This window comes from Thamnophis elegans, chromosome Z, assembly GCF_009769535.1.
Source record: "Thamnophis elegans isolate rThaEle1 chromosome Z, rThaEle1.pri, whole genome shotgun sequence".
Classification (NCBI taxonomy): Eukaryota; Metazoa; Chordata; class Lepidosauria; order Squamata; family Colubridae; genus Thamnophis; species Thamnophis elegans.
In genome coordinates this window covers 31,759,847-31,776,393 of record NC_045558.1, presented here as the reverse complement: position 1 = coordinate 31,776,393, position 16,547 = coordinate 31,759,847, and the positions used below count along the sequence as shown (strand labels likewise).

The 16,547-nt window shown below is 37.1% G+C and overlaps 1 protein-coding gene across 2 annotated transcripts in view; it reads right to left on the bottom strand.

Annotated features, from left to right (window-relative positions):
- PPP1R9A (protein phosphatase 1 regulatory subunit 9A) overlaps positions 1 to 15,929 on the bottom strand; it is a 95,159-nt gene extending 79,230 nt beyond the window's left edge. For both annotated transcript variants that reach the window (XM_032237524.1, XM_032237523.1), the window contains exon 1: positions 14,519 to 15,929. In XM_032237524.1, coding sequence (XP_032093415.1) covers positions 14,519 to 15,886 — 1,368 coding nt within the window. In that variant the 5' untranslated portion in view covers positions 15,887 to 15,929. The remainder of the gene's footprint in view (positions 1 to 14,518) is intronic.
- Positions 15,930 to 16,547: the final 618 nt, after the last annotated feature.

Genomic DNA, 16,547 nt, shown 5'->3' with positions numbered 1-16,547 from the left:
CTATTAACACCAAAGTTAATGGTGTTACATTAATGACTCTACATTAACTAAACAGTCAAGAGGCAAGCTGTTCTACAAGAGACAAGTTCCTACAAAGAAAACCTACTTTGGACCCTTTCCTGTTATACTTCGAAATAGCAATAACACTTAGACTTATATATTGCTTCACAGCCTCTTTAAGTGGTTTACAGAGTCAGCATAGTGCCCCTAACAATCTGGGTTTTAATTTTACTGATCTTGTAAGGATAGAAGGCTTCAGCCTATGAGAATAGAGCAGCTGGCAGTCAGCAGAATTCGAATGCAACTGTGCAGTCTAACCACTGCACCACCACAGCTCTCAATATGTGCAGACATCTATCAGGCATTCTCTGTACCCTTAGATTGGGCAGGCAGACTCTAGATGGGATAGGTAGTCTTACACAGATTTGCAAGTGATAACCAGTGCTCTGAATTGTAATAGGAAATATATCAACAACCCAGTGCTGCTTCCAGAGCAATTATGTTATATAGTAATAATGAGATTATCTAATAGACTTTTGCTCTTTGCATCAGTTTAACTTTTCTGGGTGATTTTTAAGGGCAGCATCCTGAAAAATGAATTATAGTATTCCATAAAGCACATGACCTAGGCCAGTGATGGAGAATCTTTTTTGGCTCGCATGCCAAAAGTGGGGGAGAGCACAGGAGGGGTCATGCATGGGGGTGCCACACCCATAATGCAATGTGCAAACCCCAGCATGCATGCATGCATGAGTGGCACTCCCCCCATTTTTGCATGCTTTTTTCACGCTCTCCAGGCTCCAGAGGCTTTTTAGGAACCTGGGGAGGAGGAGAAAGCCTCCCCTATCCCCCCAGAGGCCGTCCGGAAGTTTTAGGAGCTTGCCCGAAACCAGAGGAGTGCAAAAAAACCCGCCCCTATGGGAAAACCGGAAGTTCAGGAACGGACTTCCAGATTGCTCGTAGGGACAGTTTTAGTCCTCCAGAGCTTTCAGGGACCTTCTGGAGGCTTCCCTGAAGGCTCTGGAAGACAAAAAAATGACGGTTTTGAACAAAGGTTCAGAGATTCGTGGAAGCAACATCTAGGATATCTAATTATTTTTTAAAAATCAATTTTTGATTTATTTCTAATTTATAAATTGCATCTAATTTGTTTTTCCAATACATACTGTTATATATTGGAACTGAGTATTTCTACTCAGTTGCATTAATGTAGAGAAGTGATGGCTCATGTTTCTATATATAGATTTACATACTGTATGATTGATGACTAATGTTCAGTATGTTTGGGGTTTCTCATCTGATGTCTAAATCAAAGAATCTAGGAAGAGAAAGTTAAAAGTTCGCAGCTAGGTTGTTGGTCTCATTTAGCAAGAACTCACTTTCATTTGTGGTTTCCATTTGTGAGCTTCTTCTTCAAAACAAAACCTCCCAAATAGACCTTCAATTTTCTAATTATATATTATAGAATCGCTTAGAACAGCAATAGAAAGTTGGTCAGTCTCCCAAGATCCTTCCATGTTAACTTCACTAGCTACAATTGTTTTGGGTTGTATTTCAACAATATTTGGAAGAAGGTAAGTTGCCAATCCTCATTTTATATGTACTAAGAAGAATAACTAATAATGAAAGCACTGCAGAAGTACCAGAAAAGCAGGAAAGAGTGGAAAATAAATAATAGGCCAAGACTTAAGAATTAGGCACAATTCCCTAATAAAATTGTTGCATTAGCTGCTTAAAATATTCTTGGAAGTGAATAATAGTTTGACTGGAATAGATATTTTCAATTTGGGATGAAGGCAGATATGAAGCCCTTTAGATGCTGTTTCACACCAGGCCCTTTTAAAATCCAGTCACTGTAATTGGTAATCTGATCTTCCAATGTAAAACCCCTTACTTAATACCTATTGCTTGGCAATAATAGAGAATATTTGTAGCACCGGGTTGTAGCACCGGTGCTCTTTGAAGTTGGCAGTTTCCTTGCAGGTGTTTCATTACCCAAGTAGGTATCAGCATGTTGATGTTACCTAGTTTGGGTAATGAAATGTCTGCAAGAAAGCAGCCAAGCTCAGAGAGCACAAGGACACCTCACCTATTTCTTCTATTTTAAGATGAAAGGTGCAAAGCAGATGCACAATTCCTTAATAAAATTGTATTAGCTGTTTAAAATATTCTTGGAAGTGAATAATTGTTTGACTGAAATAGATATTTTGGTACAAAGGCAGGAAGAAGTGAAAATATATGGGGGAAATGGGAAAAGTGTAACAGCAGAAGTCCAATGTAGGGAGTAACAGATGTGACTTTAAGGGGAAAAAAGGATTATTAGCCAGAGATGTGGGAAATAATTTGCCCTGACTGACCAATTTAGAGAAGAATTTGCTAACAGCCTGTGAACTACATTGGTGAGTCAAGGCACTTCAGAAAATTTAGAAAAATGTTTTAATATTGTGTTATAACTGGACAGATGATGAACAAGATGACATAGGAAAAATAAAAGGGAAACCTTTTACAGCCTGTGTTCACTTTGTGAACCGAGCTTTTTTTCCCTCCAGTCCACCACCAGAATTTCTCTTTCCATGTATTTTTCAAACTCCAGCACTGGAGAAAACAAGCTCAGATTTTTGTGATCCAAGGTTTTTTTCCCTCCACCCCAATGACAGAGTTCACTCACACCTACCACCATTGCCGTGGTGCTCTACAAAGCCCAGTAGAGCAGGGGTCACCAACCCTTTGGACTTCAGGACCACACCAAATTCATAATTTAAAACCTACAAAACACTGGGGGGGGGGGAGGATCAGCCACCTATCTGTCTGCTTCTGTGAGGCCCGAGAGAAAGCGCCTTGAAATCTCCTTTCTGTTCCTTCTCTCAAGAAGTTTGGTCAATCTGAATGAAGAAAATGAGGACGGACAGACTGACAATGGTTTGCTGATGTTGGTGGAAAAGTCAGTCCTGTATTCCAGAGCTGTAGTAGTCACAGGACTGGTCCTTTGGTCATCCTGGAGCAGCTCCTCCACCCGGTTCCACCGGCCTGCAGGGGAGCTGCCTGCTCTCTGGCAGACAAGTGCACCTGGGTGGAGGAGCTGGTCCAGGATGACCAAAGGACCAGTCCTATGACTATTACAGTTCTGGAAAATGGGACCAGCCCATGATGAGGCTAGAAATTTCTGCCATGTGCAGTGTGCAACTTTGCAGGTGGTGCAATGTGCAAAAAGAAGTGCAGCCCTTACTGGCCAGAACAAGGTAATGGTGCTGTTCCAGGGGTGTGTGGGCTAAGTGGGCCAAAGCGCTGATGGTGATGGCTGGAAGGCGTGGGAGCGAACCACTGCCTGTAAATGCACAGCATCAGCATTCCGCCTTCACTGCACTATGTTTGCACCAGCTGGTGATGCCAAAGCAGCTCTAATCTCCTGCCTCGGACCAGAAAACTGCATTTGGAAAGCACTACAGCAGAGAGAAGCAGCCGGAGTCAACCCTAACTTTGCTCCTCTTGTCTCTCGAGGAGCCTGGCTGAAGTTTCCTGTGCTGTTTCAGTGAGCGCTCAAGACCTCAAACCTCACTCTTGAGCGCTCAAATTTGCAGTGGGCCATCTATAATCCACAATGGACAGCAAAGATAGGGTTGACCCTTTCCACTAACAGGCCAAGATAACTGCCTGATTGACCCCAGCCTGTGTCTGGGATTCAAAGCGCTGAAATGTGATTGGCGCAGGAAACTTCAGCTGGGCTTCTCGAGATAAATGCAAAGATTTCTCTACGGACCACAAAATTTTCTCAGGGGGCATCGATTGGTGACAATTGCAGTAGAGGGCTTGAAAAAAGAAACTAAGATCATGAAGATCTAAAGCTTTTCTTTTTCTTCAGCCCCAACACTGGAGTTTCCTTCTGTGCATGGATATGGCGGAAATTCCTCATTAGTATGAATAGGTTGCCAAATTCTCAGCACACATTTGCAGGGATGCTGCAATAGCCATGACTTGAGGCATACATCATAAGTCCCTTTGCTCAGGATAGTTGTAATTTCGAACAGTCTCTGAATGAATAGTTACATAAGGATTACCTGCAACCAACAGTAGGCCGGCACCCATTATTGTTCCTGTTACTCTTTTACTCAAGTAGGAAAGCTGCTGTAAACTCAGGATCTACTAATTTCATAGATGATAAGTCAATGATAAAGATTGACAGGCTAAAAGTTGGGTTATTGTTGCAATGCATCTGACTGGAACTCACACATTAACACAGCTCTATCTTCCTTTTACGCTGATGGATGAGAAAGAAGAGTATGAAGTGGAGGCTATTCTGGACTTCACACATAAGGGAAATATTTGGAGTATCTGATATATTGGAAGGCTACCTAAAGTCAGAGCAATGATGAAAAAATGCAAAAGGCGGAACCCTGCAACTTGCTTAAAAGTTTCGTCTGCTACTCCCAGGGAAACCCAACTATGTAATCTGCCACCTCTATGTTTGTACAGGATGAAGATGCATTTCCCAGCATAGGACATTTCACAGACCAGATTGGGCACAACCTGGAGAAGAATAAGATTTTCTGATTCTATCAGTTACTTGGCTACAAGACTGGCAGAACAGGCTACACAGAGCAGCAGAAAGGGGGAGGGGAGAAATGTATAGCTGTGTTATAGGACTTGCTTAGGGAGAGGAACAAAGCCATGAATTAGCAGTTTGTTCCTATGGCTTCTACCTGAGGTTTTCTGTGCAAATGGGAGGAAAAACTGAAAGTAACAGGAAATACTATAGACTATGAGAGAGATGACTAAGAAAAATCTATGATAAGTACTAATTAGGCAAAGAGAGCTGAAGTCAGAAGTGGTATTCGGGCCACATCGCCCAGACAGGTAGCAGAAATCGCAGATTGGTCCACCCACCCACACCTGCCTCTATGGCATTCCATTTAGGCCGTTTGTTCACCAAAAGCACATTTTTAAATAGAACAGTGCATGTTAGTTTAATGCCTTATTATTTGAAATTTATTGCAGTACTTTTTAAAGTAATTTTAAAGCAATTTGTAACATTTATGGCATCATCCTTAAAATAATGTAATTTATGTCATGTCAGTTTTAGTGAGATAGAGAATAAATAAGGCAATCACATTAGGAAGAATATAACTATTTAAAAGAATGCAGCGATCATGTATTTCCGAACATGATTTTTTTGCAAAATGTGGAAGGGGAGAGCTTTTAAGTATTAATAAATTGATTAATCAAATTATTCAACCTCCCCTCCCCCCCCCAGTTGTTAAACTGAATTGCTTTAATAACATTTCCATTGGCATAAGGTGAAGTTAAGGTTACACTTGTATTGGCAGAAAGGTAAAATTAGGTTACCTAATGAGCTTTTATGATTAGTAGTAGTCTTGCATTCATGTTACAGTACAGGTTATTTGCTATGGAAACTCTTAGAGTAAAAAATTCATTTTGCAATACCGCAGAGGGATTTGGCTGCAGAGGATTTAGTATTTAATGGTTTTCTTATGCACAGTTAAAAGAAATATTTAAAGTAAATAATATGACATTTGTTTGCTGACATTTGAAACTGAGCAGCAAAAGGCAGAATTTGAAGTTGAATTATGTACAGGTAGTCCTCGACTTACAACGACAACTAAACCCAACATTTCTGGTGCTAAGCAGGGCAATTAAATGATTTTTTCCCCATTTTATGACTTTTCTTGCCACAGTTGCTAAGTGAATCACTGCAGTTGTTAAGTTAATAACACAGTTGTTAAGTGAATCAGGCTTCCCCATGGACTTTGCTTGTCAGGAGGTCACAAAAGGAGATCACATGAGTCATGGCCACTGCAACCACCTTCAAATACGAGTCAGTTGCCAACCGTCTAAATTTTTATCAGGTGACTATGGGGAAGCTGCAATGGTCCTAAGTATGAAGAATGGTTCTCATTTTTTTCAGTGCCACTGTAACTTTGAATGGTCACTAAAGGAATTGTTGCAAATCAAGTATCTGTACAAATGATGAACATGTAATTTCTAAAAGATATAGAGCATATTAAAATTTGAAACTGTACAAGTAAAGAACTGTATGATAAAATGAGTTAAGAACTTTGGACATATTAATGGAACAGTAGGAAATTTACATGCTACAAATTAAAATTATTAAATGATGTATTTGCTGATACATGGTTCCAGAAAATGTATCTAAAATGTATAAAAGATATTCAGATTTATGTTAGAAATATGGACATTATGAAGAGTTATTTTATTATGCCTGGTGGATATGCAGAAAAGCTAGGAGATTTGGGGTTCAAATGCCCTAATTCAAAGAATTTTAAAGATCACACATAACCAAAATCAGAAATTTTCATCTTAGACTGATGGATAAATAAATAGTTGTAAAAAAGTCATAGAACTCAGTTTCTATATATGACTAGATATCCTGTGCAATCCCTGGGTCATCATTTCAGAGATACATCAAAGTTATAGTTGTTAATCAAGGTCTATCTATATTACTTTGCTGGTATAATTGAAATCAGTCATTAATCAGTCATTTGTTTGACTGATTAATGATTAGAAACAATCATTGGAAACAGAATGTTTAATGCACTTAAATATTTTAACAATTAAAGTACTGTATATCTAGTAATTTGAAGGTATTTTAGAAATAAATAATTCTTTTAAGTATCCACCAAAAAGAATGTGAGAAAAACTTTCAACATTTAAAATTTAAATATCTCCAATGATGCATCACTGTAATTCATGCATTCTTGAGCTCATGCATATTTATGCAGATCGTGTCTCCAATAATAAACAGTATTTTCAAGTATGTCTTAGCCTTCTGTCTCACAAATCAGCAGAAGTGCTGAATATTTCAGAAGCTGGTATAACCCACTCAAAACCAGAGCACAATGTACACTGAAAGTTAAATCTAACAAAAGGTACCTCAGACGAAATCTCTACACTGAATTACAGGAGAGGTGCCAGTCACTCAATTTCTGATGAAAATGTGAATTCAATCAGAATAATGGGATAATGGGAATAAGATTAAATAGGTTGTAGCTACACACATGTAGCTACATACTCAATAAGAGGCACCCAAATCAATTTGAAGCATTGGCTCAATTAGATTTGTTTTCAGGATTTAAATCAAAAGAGTGTTTCAACTAAAACAAATTGAATTTTCATAGAGCCATACTGTTTAATTAGGACAGAACCTCACATTGGAACTTCATGTTGGAAACATATAGAGGTATATGCCCATTCACTCAGAAGAAAGTCCCACTGTTTTCAACAAGATTTGTTAGTATGGATATACAGAATTGCTATTTTAATTATATTGCAATGGAGATTGTCTCCACATGAAGGTAAGTTTAACTCCCAACAACTGCTGGCCAGGACAATCTATGGAAGGAGATTTTTGAATTTGTTGTTCAGCAGGATTTGGAAGATCCCTCTCCCTAAGAGAGCATTTTGCCACTTCTCAGTTCATAGCAAAAACGTGGAAAATAACTGACTTTTTTGTATTTCAAAACAATGCTGTGAATATTTTTAATAACAGCTTTTATAAGGGGCTATTACTATTCAAAGTTTAGCATGACTACAACTAGTTACAGATGGATTACTAGAAACAGCCAGCTTTTTCCTTTATGGGTTCTCTTGATGGGATGAGAAAAGAGAAAGATAATGGAAGTTAAAAGGTATCTGAAATTGAAAGTAATTATAAATATACAGGATGTCTGTCTATGGTTGATAATAAACTAAGCTATTTGCTTAACTATATTCATTGAATAAACCATAATTAACTGGAATAAGCATGTTAAGCCAGAATCTCATTAATAACTTACACTAATCACTTTAAGGCTTAGCACAACGGAATACAGGGTGTCTAATTCTAGGGTAACAAATGGAAACTGGAGAGAACTGGAAAGAGCCGAGGTGGTGCAGTGGTTAAATGCAGCACTGCAGGCTACTTCAGCTGACTTCAGTTCAGCAGTTTGGCTGTTCAAATCCCACCAGGCTCAAGGTTGACTCAGCCTTCCATCCTTCCGAGGTGGGTAAAATGAGGACCCAGATTGTTGTTGGGGGCAATATGCTGACTCTGTAAACCGCTTAGAGAGGACTGAAAGCCCTATGAAGCGATATATAAGCCTAACTATTGCTATTGCTATTTAATTTGATGGGCATACGTTTTCTTCAATGAAGTGAGAGCTTAGTTGGAAGCGAAACCTGGATTCTTAAACCATGTTAGTTTATTAATTTTTTTCCCTAGCCTCTTTATATTCATTCTAATTGGCATGGGGTGGGGGTGGGGGGCAACAACCAGAAGGCTCCTCTCACCAAATGTGCAAATATACCAGCTGTATAATCTGATTTTTAAGTGTGTGACTAATTTTAAAAAAAACTTAATCTGATCATAGTGTTAAGCTTTTTGCTCTTGGTAAATTCCTAATTAATGCATCTGCTCACAGAGAAAACTAAGTGTAAGGAATTGGACACCATGCACTAAGGGAATATACTCTTGAACAATATACTAGTATTGTTCTTGAACAATATGCTAGTATTCTCTGGGATACTGGCTTATTGTTTTATGTTATATACATGGACAAGAATTGAAATACAACTAAGTAACTGGCATTTTTGCTACTGCATGTACACAATGTTGTTGGTGGAGGGTAAAAACATGAATCTGTATGTATTGAATGCAGTAATTAAGTGGGATGAAAAACCCTGCAGCTAAGTATATTTAGAGAATTCATACAGTAAAGTCAGCTCTCAAGTGAAGTTCTTAATAACAGGGAATTGAATAGGAAATGATTTAGTCGGATTACAAGCACAATCACAACAGAGCTATTTTTACCACTTTGAACTGTAAAATGTCCAATTGCCAAATAACATCTTTTTTCATCTATTATATTCCTTGTCTATCTTAATCCTTTTAACTGAGTGCAAGTCAAATACCTGTAACCTATTAATAATTTCAAGTAAATATTAAATGCCATTAAATGCTTTAAGATAATTATATTGTCTCTTCTTCTTGGTATAATAAAAAAACATTTTTGTTTCCTAATATTTAAGAAGTTACCATAATACATACTTTTTTAAAAATGATATTAATGCAGGGGAGTGAGTCAAACTAATGTATTAGACTTTTTAAAAATAGAGCAAACGACATGGGGAAATATATATACAGGTGAAATTCGAAAGATTAGAATATCATACAAAAGTTCATTTATTTCAGTAATGCAACTTAAAAGGTGAAACTAATATGTGAGATAAGACTCATTATATGCAAAGCAAGGTAGTTCAAGTCGTGATTTGTCATAATTGTTATGATTATGGCATACAGCTCATGAAAACCCCAAATCCACCATCTCATATTATATGCAATCAATAAAATAAGGATTGTACATAGAACAATATCAGAAAGCATGCATATGTACTCAGTACTTGGTTTGGGCCCCTTTTTCAGCAATTACTGCCTCAATGCGGCTTGGCATGGAAATTACCAGCCTATGGCACTGCTGAGGTGTTATGGAAACCAGGATGCTTCAATAGCGGCCTTCAGCTCTTCTGCATTGTTCGGTCTCATGTCTCTCATCTTTCCCTTGGCAATGCCCCATAGATTCTCTATGGGGTCAGGTCAGGCAAGTTTGCTGGCCAATCAATCACAGTAATCCCACAGTCATTGAACCTCCTGCTAGACGGCTTTGTTGACCCTAGTCTTAATGAAGCACAGTGGTCCAAAGTCCTGTTGCTCATTGGTCCAAAGTCCTCTTTTCTGATGAGAGCAACTTTTGCCAAAAGCACCAAAACCTGGTTCAATGACTGTGGGATTACTGTGCTTGATTGGCCTCTCCATTCTTCCTCCATACTCTGGGTCCTTAGTTTCCAAATGAGATGCAAAAGTTGCTCTCATCAGAAAAGAGGACTTTGGACCACTGAGCAACAGGACTTTGGACCACTGTGCTTCATTAAGACCAGGTCAATGCAGCTGTCTACCAGGAGATTTTGGAACACTTCATGCTTCCTTCCGCAGACAAGCTTTATGGGGATGCTGACTTCATTTTCCAGCTGCCCACACTGCCAAAAGCACCAAAACTTGGTTCAATGACTGTGGGATTACTGTGCTTGATTGACCAGCAAACTCGCCTGACCTGAACCCCATAGAGAATCTATGAGGCATTGCCAAGAGAAAGATGAGAGACATGAGACCGAACACTGCAGAAGAGCTGAAGGCCGCTATTGAAGCATCCTGGTCTTCCATAACACCTCAGCAGTGCCACAGGCTGATAGCTTCCATGCCACGCCGCATTGAGGCAGTAATTGCTGAAAAAGAGGCCCAAACCAAGTACTGAGTACATATGCATGCTTATACTTTTCAGAGATTCGATATTGTTCTATGTACAATCCTTGTTTTATTGATTGCATATAATATTCTACTTTTCTGAGATGTGGATTTGGGGTTTTCGTGAGCTGTACACCATAATCATCACAATTATGACAAATCACGGCTTGAACTATCTTGCTTTGCATGTAGTGAGTCTTATCTCATATATTAGTTTCACCTTTTAAGTTGCATTACTGAAATAAATGAACTTTTGCACGATATTCTAATTTTTTGAGTTTCACCTGCATTTTTTTCACATCATTAAATCATTTTTTTAGTATTAACGAACAAAGTTGATGAGAAACAATCTAATCACTTTCTCAAATATTTTCAGCTTTTTCTCATTCATTTATTTACAGTGCATTGTTGAACAGGGAAAGAATGACTTATCTTCCTTCATGGCATGAAGTTGCAACTGAACGATTTATTTTTGTTCTTATCCCCTTTGATCAGAATTCTGCAAAGATATTCTCAGGCATACTTAAACTAATTGCCCTGTAGATTTTGCAGGGGGGTTTTTTTGTGCGCTATTTTTCCTTTATATGTGGGGAAATAACAGCATGATACCAATTGTTGGGCACAGATATAGCCTTTGAACACACATTAAAAACAAATCCTAAAACCCCTCTAAACCATATTTAGCTTTGCTCCACTTACATTTGCAGCCTTTTTTGCTTTTTCAGCATTCTCATACCATTTATAATTTCCTTTTTATTATTTTAATTGAACACTAACATTTATAGCATTCAATTCCACTATGACATATTATTGTCCCCACACAAACCCTTAAACTTTTTCTCAGCATTCTCTTCTTTCATTTTTAATCCAAATCATTTCACTATTTTTAAGGACATTCAGTCTCTGGAGGCTGTTTAGCTGTCTTCACTCATATGCTAACTAACTTATTATTTCCATCAAATATTTTTTCTTTGTCTATTAATGTAGTGATGGACTTTCTCTTGGTTAATGCATCTATCCCTCCTCACAACTGAATGTCCCAGAGTTAAGGTTCTTGGAAAATACAAGATGATTTTCTTAAAAAAAAAAAAAAAAAAAAAAACACAACAGACTGGTTTTACATTTCCTACACTAGTTCCTAATTTTTGCTGGGGATTTCAATGCCAGATATCATCTGACAACAAAGTTCTCTTTTCATATTTTAAACCTCCTCTGTATTATTTACACAAGCTGCTTCAGCTCAGTCTTTGCCAGTCTATGGATAACCATATAACTCCTGCAGCTAAACTATAGCATCCTACTTCAAAGCAAACTCACTTAGAACATACAAATATACAATCCTTCAACTAAAAGATACTGCAAATGCTGTATTGGTTACCCAGTTTTTAATCTTTCCCTGAACTTTTAATAACTAAACAGTTCATAAATACTCAACATCCTTGAAGCATTAGATGTTTATTACTTACTCACAAAGCTTTTTTAAACTTTAGAGATGATGCTTGCTTAGTGACTGTAATTGGGATTGGAATTTCCATCACTAAGTGATATGGTTGTAACCATGCTGCTTAGCAATAGCACTTTTGCCAGCCCCCAGTTACTATCACTAAGCGAATAACTGTGTGTCATTAACCAAGAACTACAGGACTACAACTTTCTGTTGACTTCTCCACTGACTTTGGAATGACTCTGGCTTGTGGAAAGCCAGCAGAAGTCGCAAATAAAATGTCCAAGTGACCACAGGGTGCTGCAATTTGTCATAAACCAAGGCCAGTTGCTAAGTGTCAGGATTGCAAGTATGTCTGTGGAGGCTGCAACAGCCAGAACATTGAAGACCTGTCATAACTCATTTATCTCCATTGTAAATTGGAATGGTAAATGAACAAGTGATTGTGAATGAGGATCACCTGTACTTAAATCTAGTTCTAGTCTCACAATAGCAATCCAAGCAACATATTTTTCAAAACTTCATTCAATAAGGAATGTCTCTTAAGGATTATTTGTCTCCAGCTAAACAATCCCAAAAATAAAGGGCATTTGCACATGCAAATTTTTTTGTACGGTGGGTAGACTGAATGACAGTTTTATATAGGTGGTTCCTGAGAAAAATTGCAAATGATTTATTATACATTTATGGAGAAGTGTTATAAGCATAATAAATTCTGATGTCAACATTTCAGCCATCTTAAAATCAGTTTGCATCCAGATACCTAATCAATGGTTCTAAAGATTTCTAAACACTCTAAAAAAACAAACATTCTGGTAGTATAGCAAGCTGGCTAAGCAGATATATGGAGTTGACATCCATATATATCTTAAAATTGACAAATTTGAAAACTCTTGCTCTAAATAGTAAGATATACCTTACTAGATAAGGTATAACAACATATCTAGCATATAATAAATGGGCTATTTTTTTTAATAAGCCAGAATTTTAAAATTAACATATAGTAGTCATCCTGGTAATTACAGAAGTAACTGGCAAAGCTGAATCTAAGCTATAAAGGGAAATAACAAAATATGCTCTAAGTAACAATTCTAACCCAAAAAAAGAAATATTGTTTTCTTCAGTATTTTCCTCCACATACAACCTTTTCCCCCCTTGTATATTTATCTTTTTAAACATTATAATTATTAGGCTGTATTGCAAGCTATTTTTACACTATAAAAATACAGTTGTTAAATATAGAGAATTAAGACTCTAAAAATATTTAACATCAATTTTCTTTTAAATGAAAGTAGTTTAGCATCACAGAATTTTCCAGCAGTGACTGCATGCCTCTTTATAGTCTAGAATAAAAATTTTAAAGTTTGATGAACCATCTCACTTCAATCTTCACTAAAAATAACAAGAAAGGTCAAAGAGAATGGAATCCCAAATTCAAATTCTTTCAGCAATAAGATCAATGAGCCGAGCCTCATAGGGTTATTGTTATATTAATAAGGAAGCAGCGGGGAATGCTATATACTCCATTTTGAGCATGAGGTTAAGAGAGGTTAAAAATAAACATTAAAAACAACTTTTTAAAATAAAGAATTTGTAGAACCAGCACATAGCATACCATTTCACAGATGAAATACTTAGTATTAAACTTATAATTTTAATTAAGATAATTATAATTTCTTGAATGAAACTTTTTTTTCATCTCTGGATATTCTGGCTGCTCCCTAAATGGTTTTGGTGGCATTAAAAAAAAGTTACAGGTAGTTCGGCAAAACTAAACTTAACTTGAGTGCAAAATTTATGTTGCTAAATAGAATTCTGCCCCATTTTATGATCTTTTGCCACAAATAAGTAAATCACTGTAGTTATTACGTGAATCATGCAAGTTAATGCAGCTTCTTCCATTGAGTTTGTTTGTTGGAAGCCACCTGGGAAAGTTATAAAGGGTAATCACATGACACCAGGACAATCCAAATATCATAAGTACATGCCAATTGTCAAGCACTCGAATTTTGATCATGTGACCATGGAGATCCTGTGACGGTTCTTAATGTGCAGACTGGTCACAAGTCACTTCTTTTTAGTACTATTGTAACTGAACAGTCACTAAACAAACCTTTGTAAGTCAAGGACCACCTTTACTGAATTTTCCAATAGTGCTGGATACAAACAATTTAAAAACCAACTTCCATAATACACAAATTTGCACTACTGAATAAAGCCCCAATTATTTGAGAGCATTTGTTTTGATTATATCTGCTTATCTTTTCCATCAGCCCCAGTTTAACCTTTTTACCATGTTGTCAAATGTGTTTCAGTTATTTCTTAATAGATAAAGTGATTACTACACCTTCAATAGATTAACAATTTTTGAAAAGTTCCCTACACTTTGGAATGTTGGTTCTCCTTATACATATTTATATTTTATCTAGCAATTCTGCCTCCTCATTCCCCACTAGAAGGCTAATAACAAAAATTGCATAGACAAATTGGCTTAACAGACATAAACGTAACCTGAGTAAATTTCAGAATAGGTAAACATTTTGTAACATTGGCTTAAATGTTCCCTAAAGTAACATTTAACAAAGGGAATCAAAGCACGGGACTTGTTTAATTTAAATTATAACTTTTTTGTCAAAATATCCAGTACTCAATGGAAATGGGCAAAATCTCCATTATCAATATTCATTAGCAAAACCACCACCATGAAAAAAAACAAACCAACTTGGAATAAAAAATGTGCATGCATATAAAAGAGTGAAACTTACCTTAATTGGAGCTGTACTAAACATAACTTTTCTGGCTGGTGGGATTTCCTCTTCTTCTGATAATCCTCTAACTTCAAAACATTTTTTGTCATGATCAGAACCGCTGTTATCATCACTATCTTCTTGGTCATCCTCTTCAGTTTCATCCTTCCCCCAATCAAAACTATATATTGATTCTATCTTATGAACTTTGTAATTGCCCTGAGAGCTCTGGAAATCAGCTTGTTCTTTCTGAACTTCCCTTTCACTTCTATCTTCAACTGAAAATGAAGCTACGTGGAAAGTGCTGTCATCAATAATGACAGGGCTCACTGGCATTTCTATCTTTTCAGCTCCATCCACTATCTCTTTTTGCAGAGAAGATGCTTTAGAATCTGTTTCTGCCTCATTCTTAGTCTCACCCAAATCCTGTTTGTCACATCTATCTACTACCATCTCTTGTTTAAGTGATTCAGATGGGCCAGAAGCGGAGAAGCAGGCACTTTTAATTTGTGTTTCACTTGTTTTTAAATCAGGAAAAGTGCTTTTTGATTTTTCATTAACTAAAATAAGGGTATGTGGAGAATTCTCAAGAGATATTGAACAAGTATTTTGTTTTGATAAGGGCCAAGCACTGGTATCTTTTAATGGACTAAAACTATCAAGATTTCCAACTGTGGGAGACAAATCATTGTTGACAGCAGACAGGTTTAGAGGGTAATGGCCAGTTACAGTGAACTCTTCACTGCTTTCTTTTTCTGAAACAACTACATCTTTTTGTGAATCAATTTTTTCCAACACTGCCAGTTGAGACACAGTTGGAGGAACAATCTCTGCTTTTGAACTAGAACTGTCCATTGAATCTTCTAGGGAACTTCCTTTGCTGGACTTAAAGGAATACAAATCATCTTCATCAGCAGAGGCTGTTTTCTCCTTCTTTGGGGAGCAGTGTTTGGAAGGCTGTGTTTTGTTTCTTTTAATGCCCTTCCTGGTTTCAGTAAATTTGGAAGATTCATCATACAAAGTATCAAATATACTAATCCTTTCTGAAACGGAAGCTTCTAACTGTATTACTGTTCCATCAGCTTTCTCCACAAACTCTATAGGTTTGTTTCGTCCTTCAGATAATACTAGACTATTACTTCTTCTGACCTTAGCCCTTTCCTCAGCATTCTCACTAGGCTCTGCACCCATTTGCATGAATATCTTTTTAATCCTGCTAACATTAGAGCCATAATTCCTTCCCCTGGTTTGCTGAGAAGCAGCTGCTACTGTTTCTTGTTCTTCATCAAAATTCTTTCTTAGGGCTTGGAACTGAGCTCTATAAGAATTCCTGTGAGGAGAGGCACTTCGGATGGTTGGTTTTTCCCCTGAACACTCTGACTTCATGTTTACAAATTTCAGAAAGTTACACTAACATATATAAAAGATATCTAACTTCAGAAGGTTACACCAGCATATATAACAGCTACCTAACTAAGTTTGGTTAGAATTGAGGAGGGACTTAAAATAAGAGAGATTCTATCCAAGTAATACTCATAGGCAGCAGATAATCTTCCAGAAATGGATTGTAGTAACGGGAAATCAGATGCAAAATCAGATGATGTTTCAAAGAAACAGTTGGTGTAATCTGCAATACAAAAATAGGATTCTAATTTATACTTGGGTTCACACCTTTCATTTATGATTTATACATTTGTTTTGGCAAATCTTGGTATAATACAGTGGAATCCCCAGTCATGACCATAATTTGTTTCAGGATTTTGGTCGCAATCCGATTTGGTCGTGGCTGGAAGCAAGACTGATTGCAGATGCGCGTACAAAAAAAATGGTGTAGCAGGGAAAATTGCCACGGCTGTGTTTGATTGCCACCTGAGGATGTGTTTGTCTGAGTGAAACATTTAGTGAATGTTTTGGCTGGCACCAGATTTGGTCATGGTCAGAAGCATTCGTGACCCCAAGTTCTAATGTAAAGTGAAACAGTTATATCTATAATGTACCCAATTGTAATTCCACCTTATGAACTAAGCTCACTTCAGCTTGGCAGATA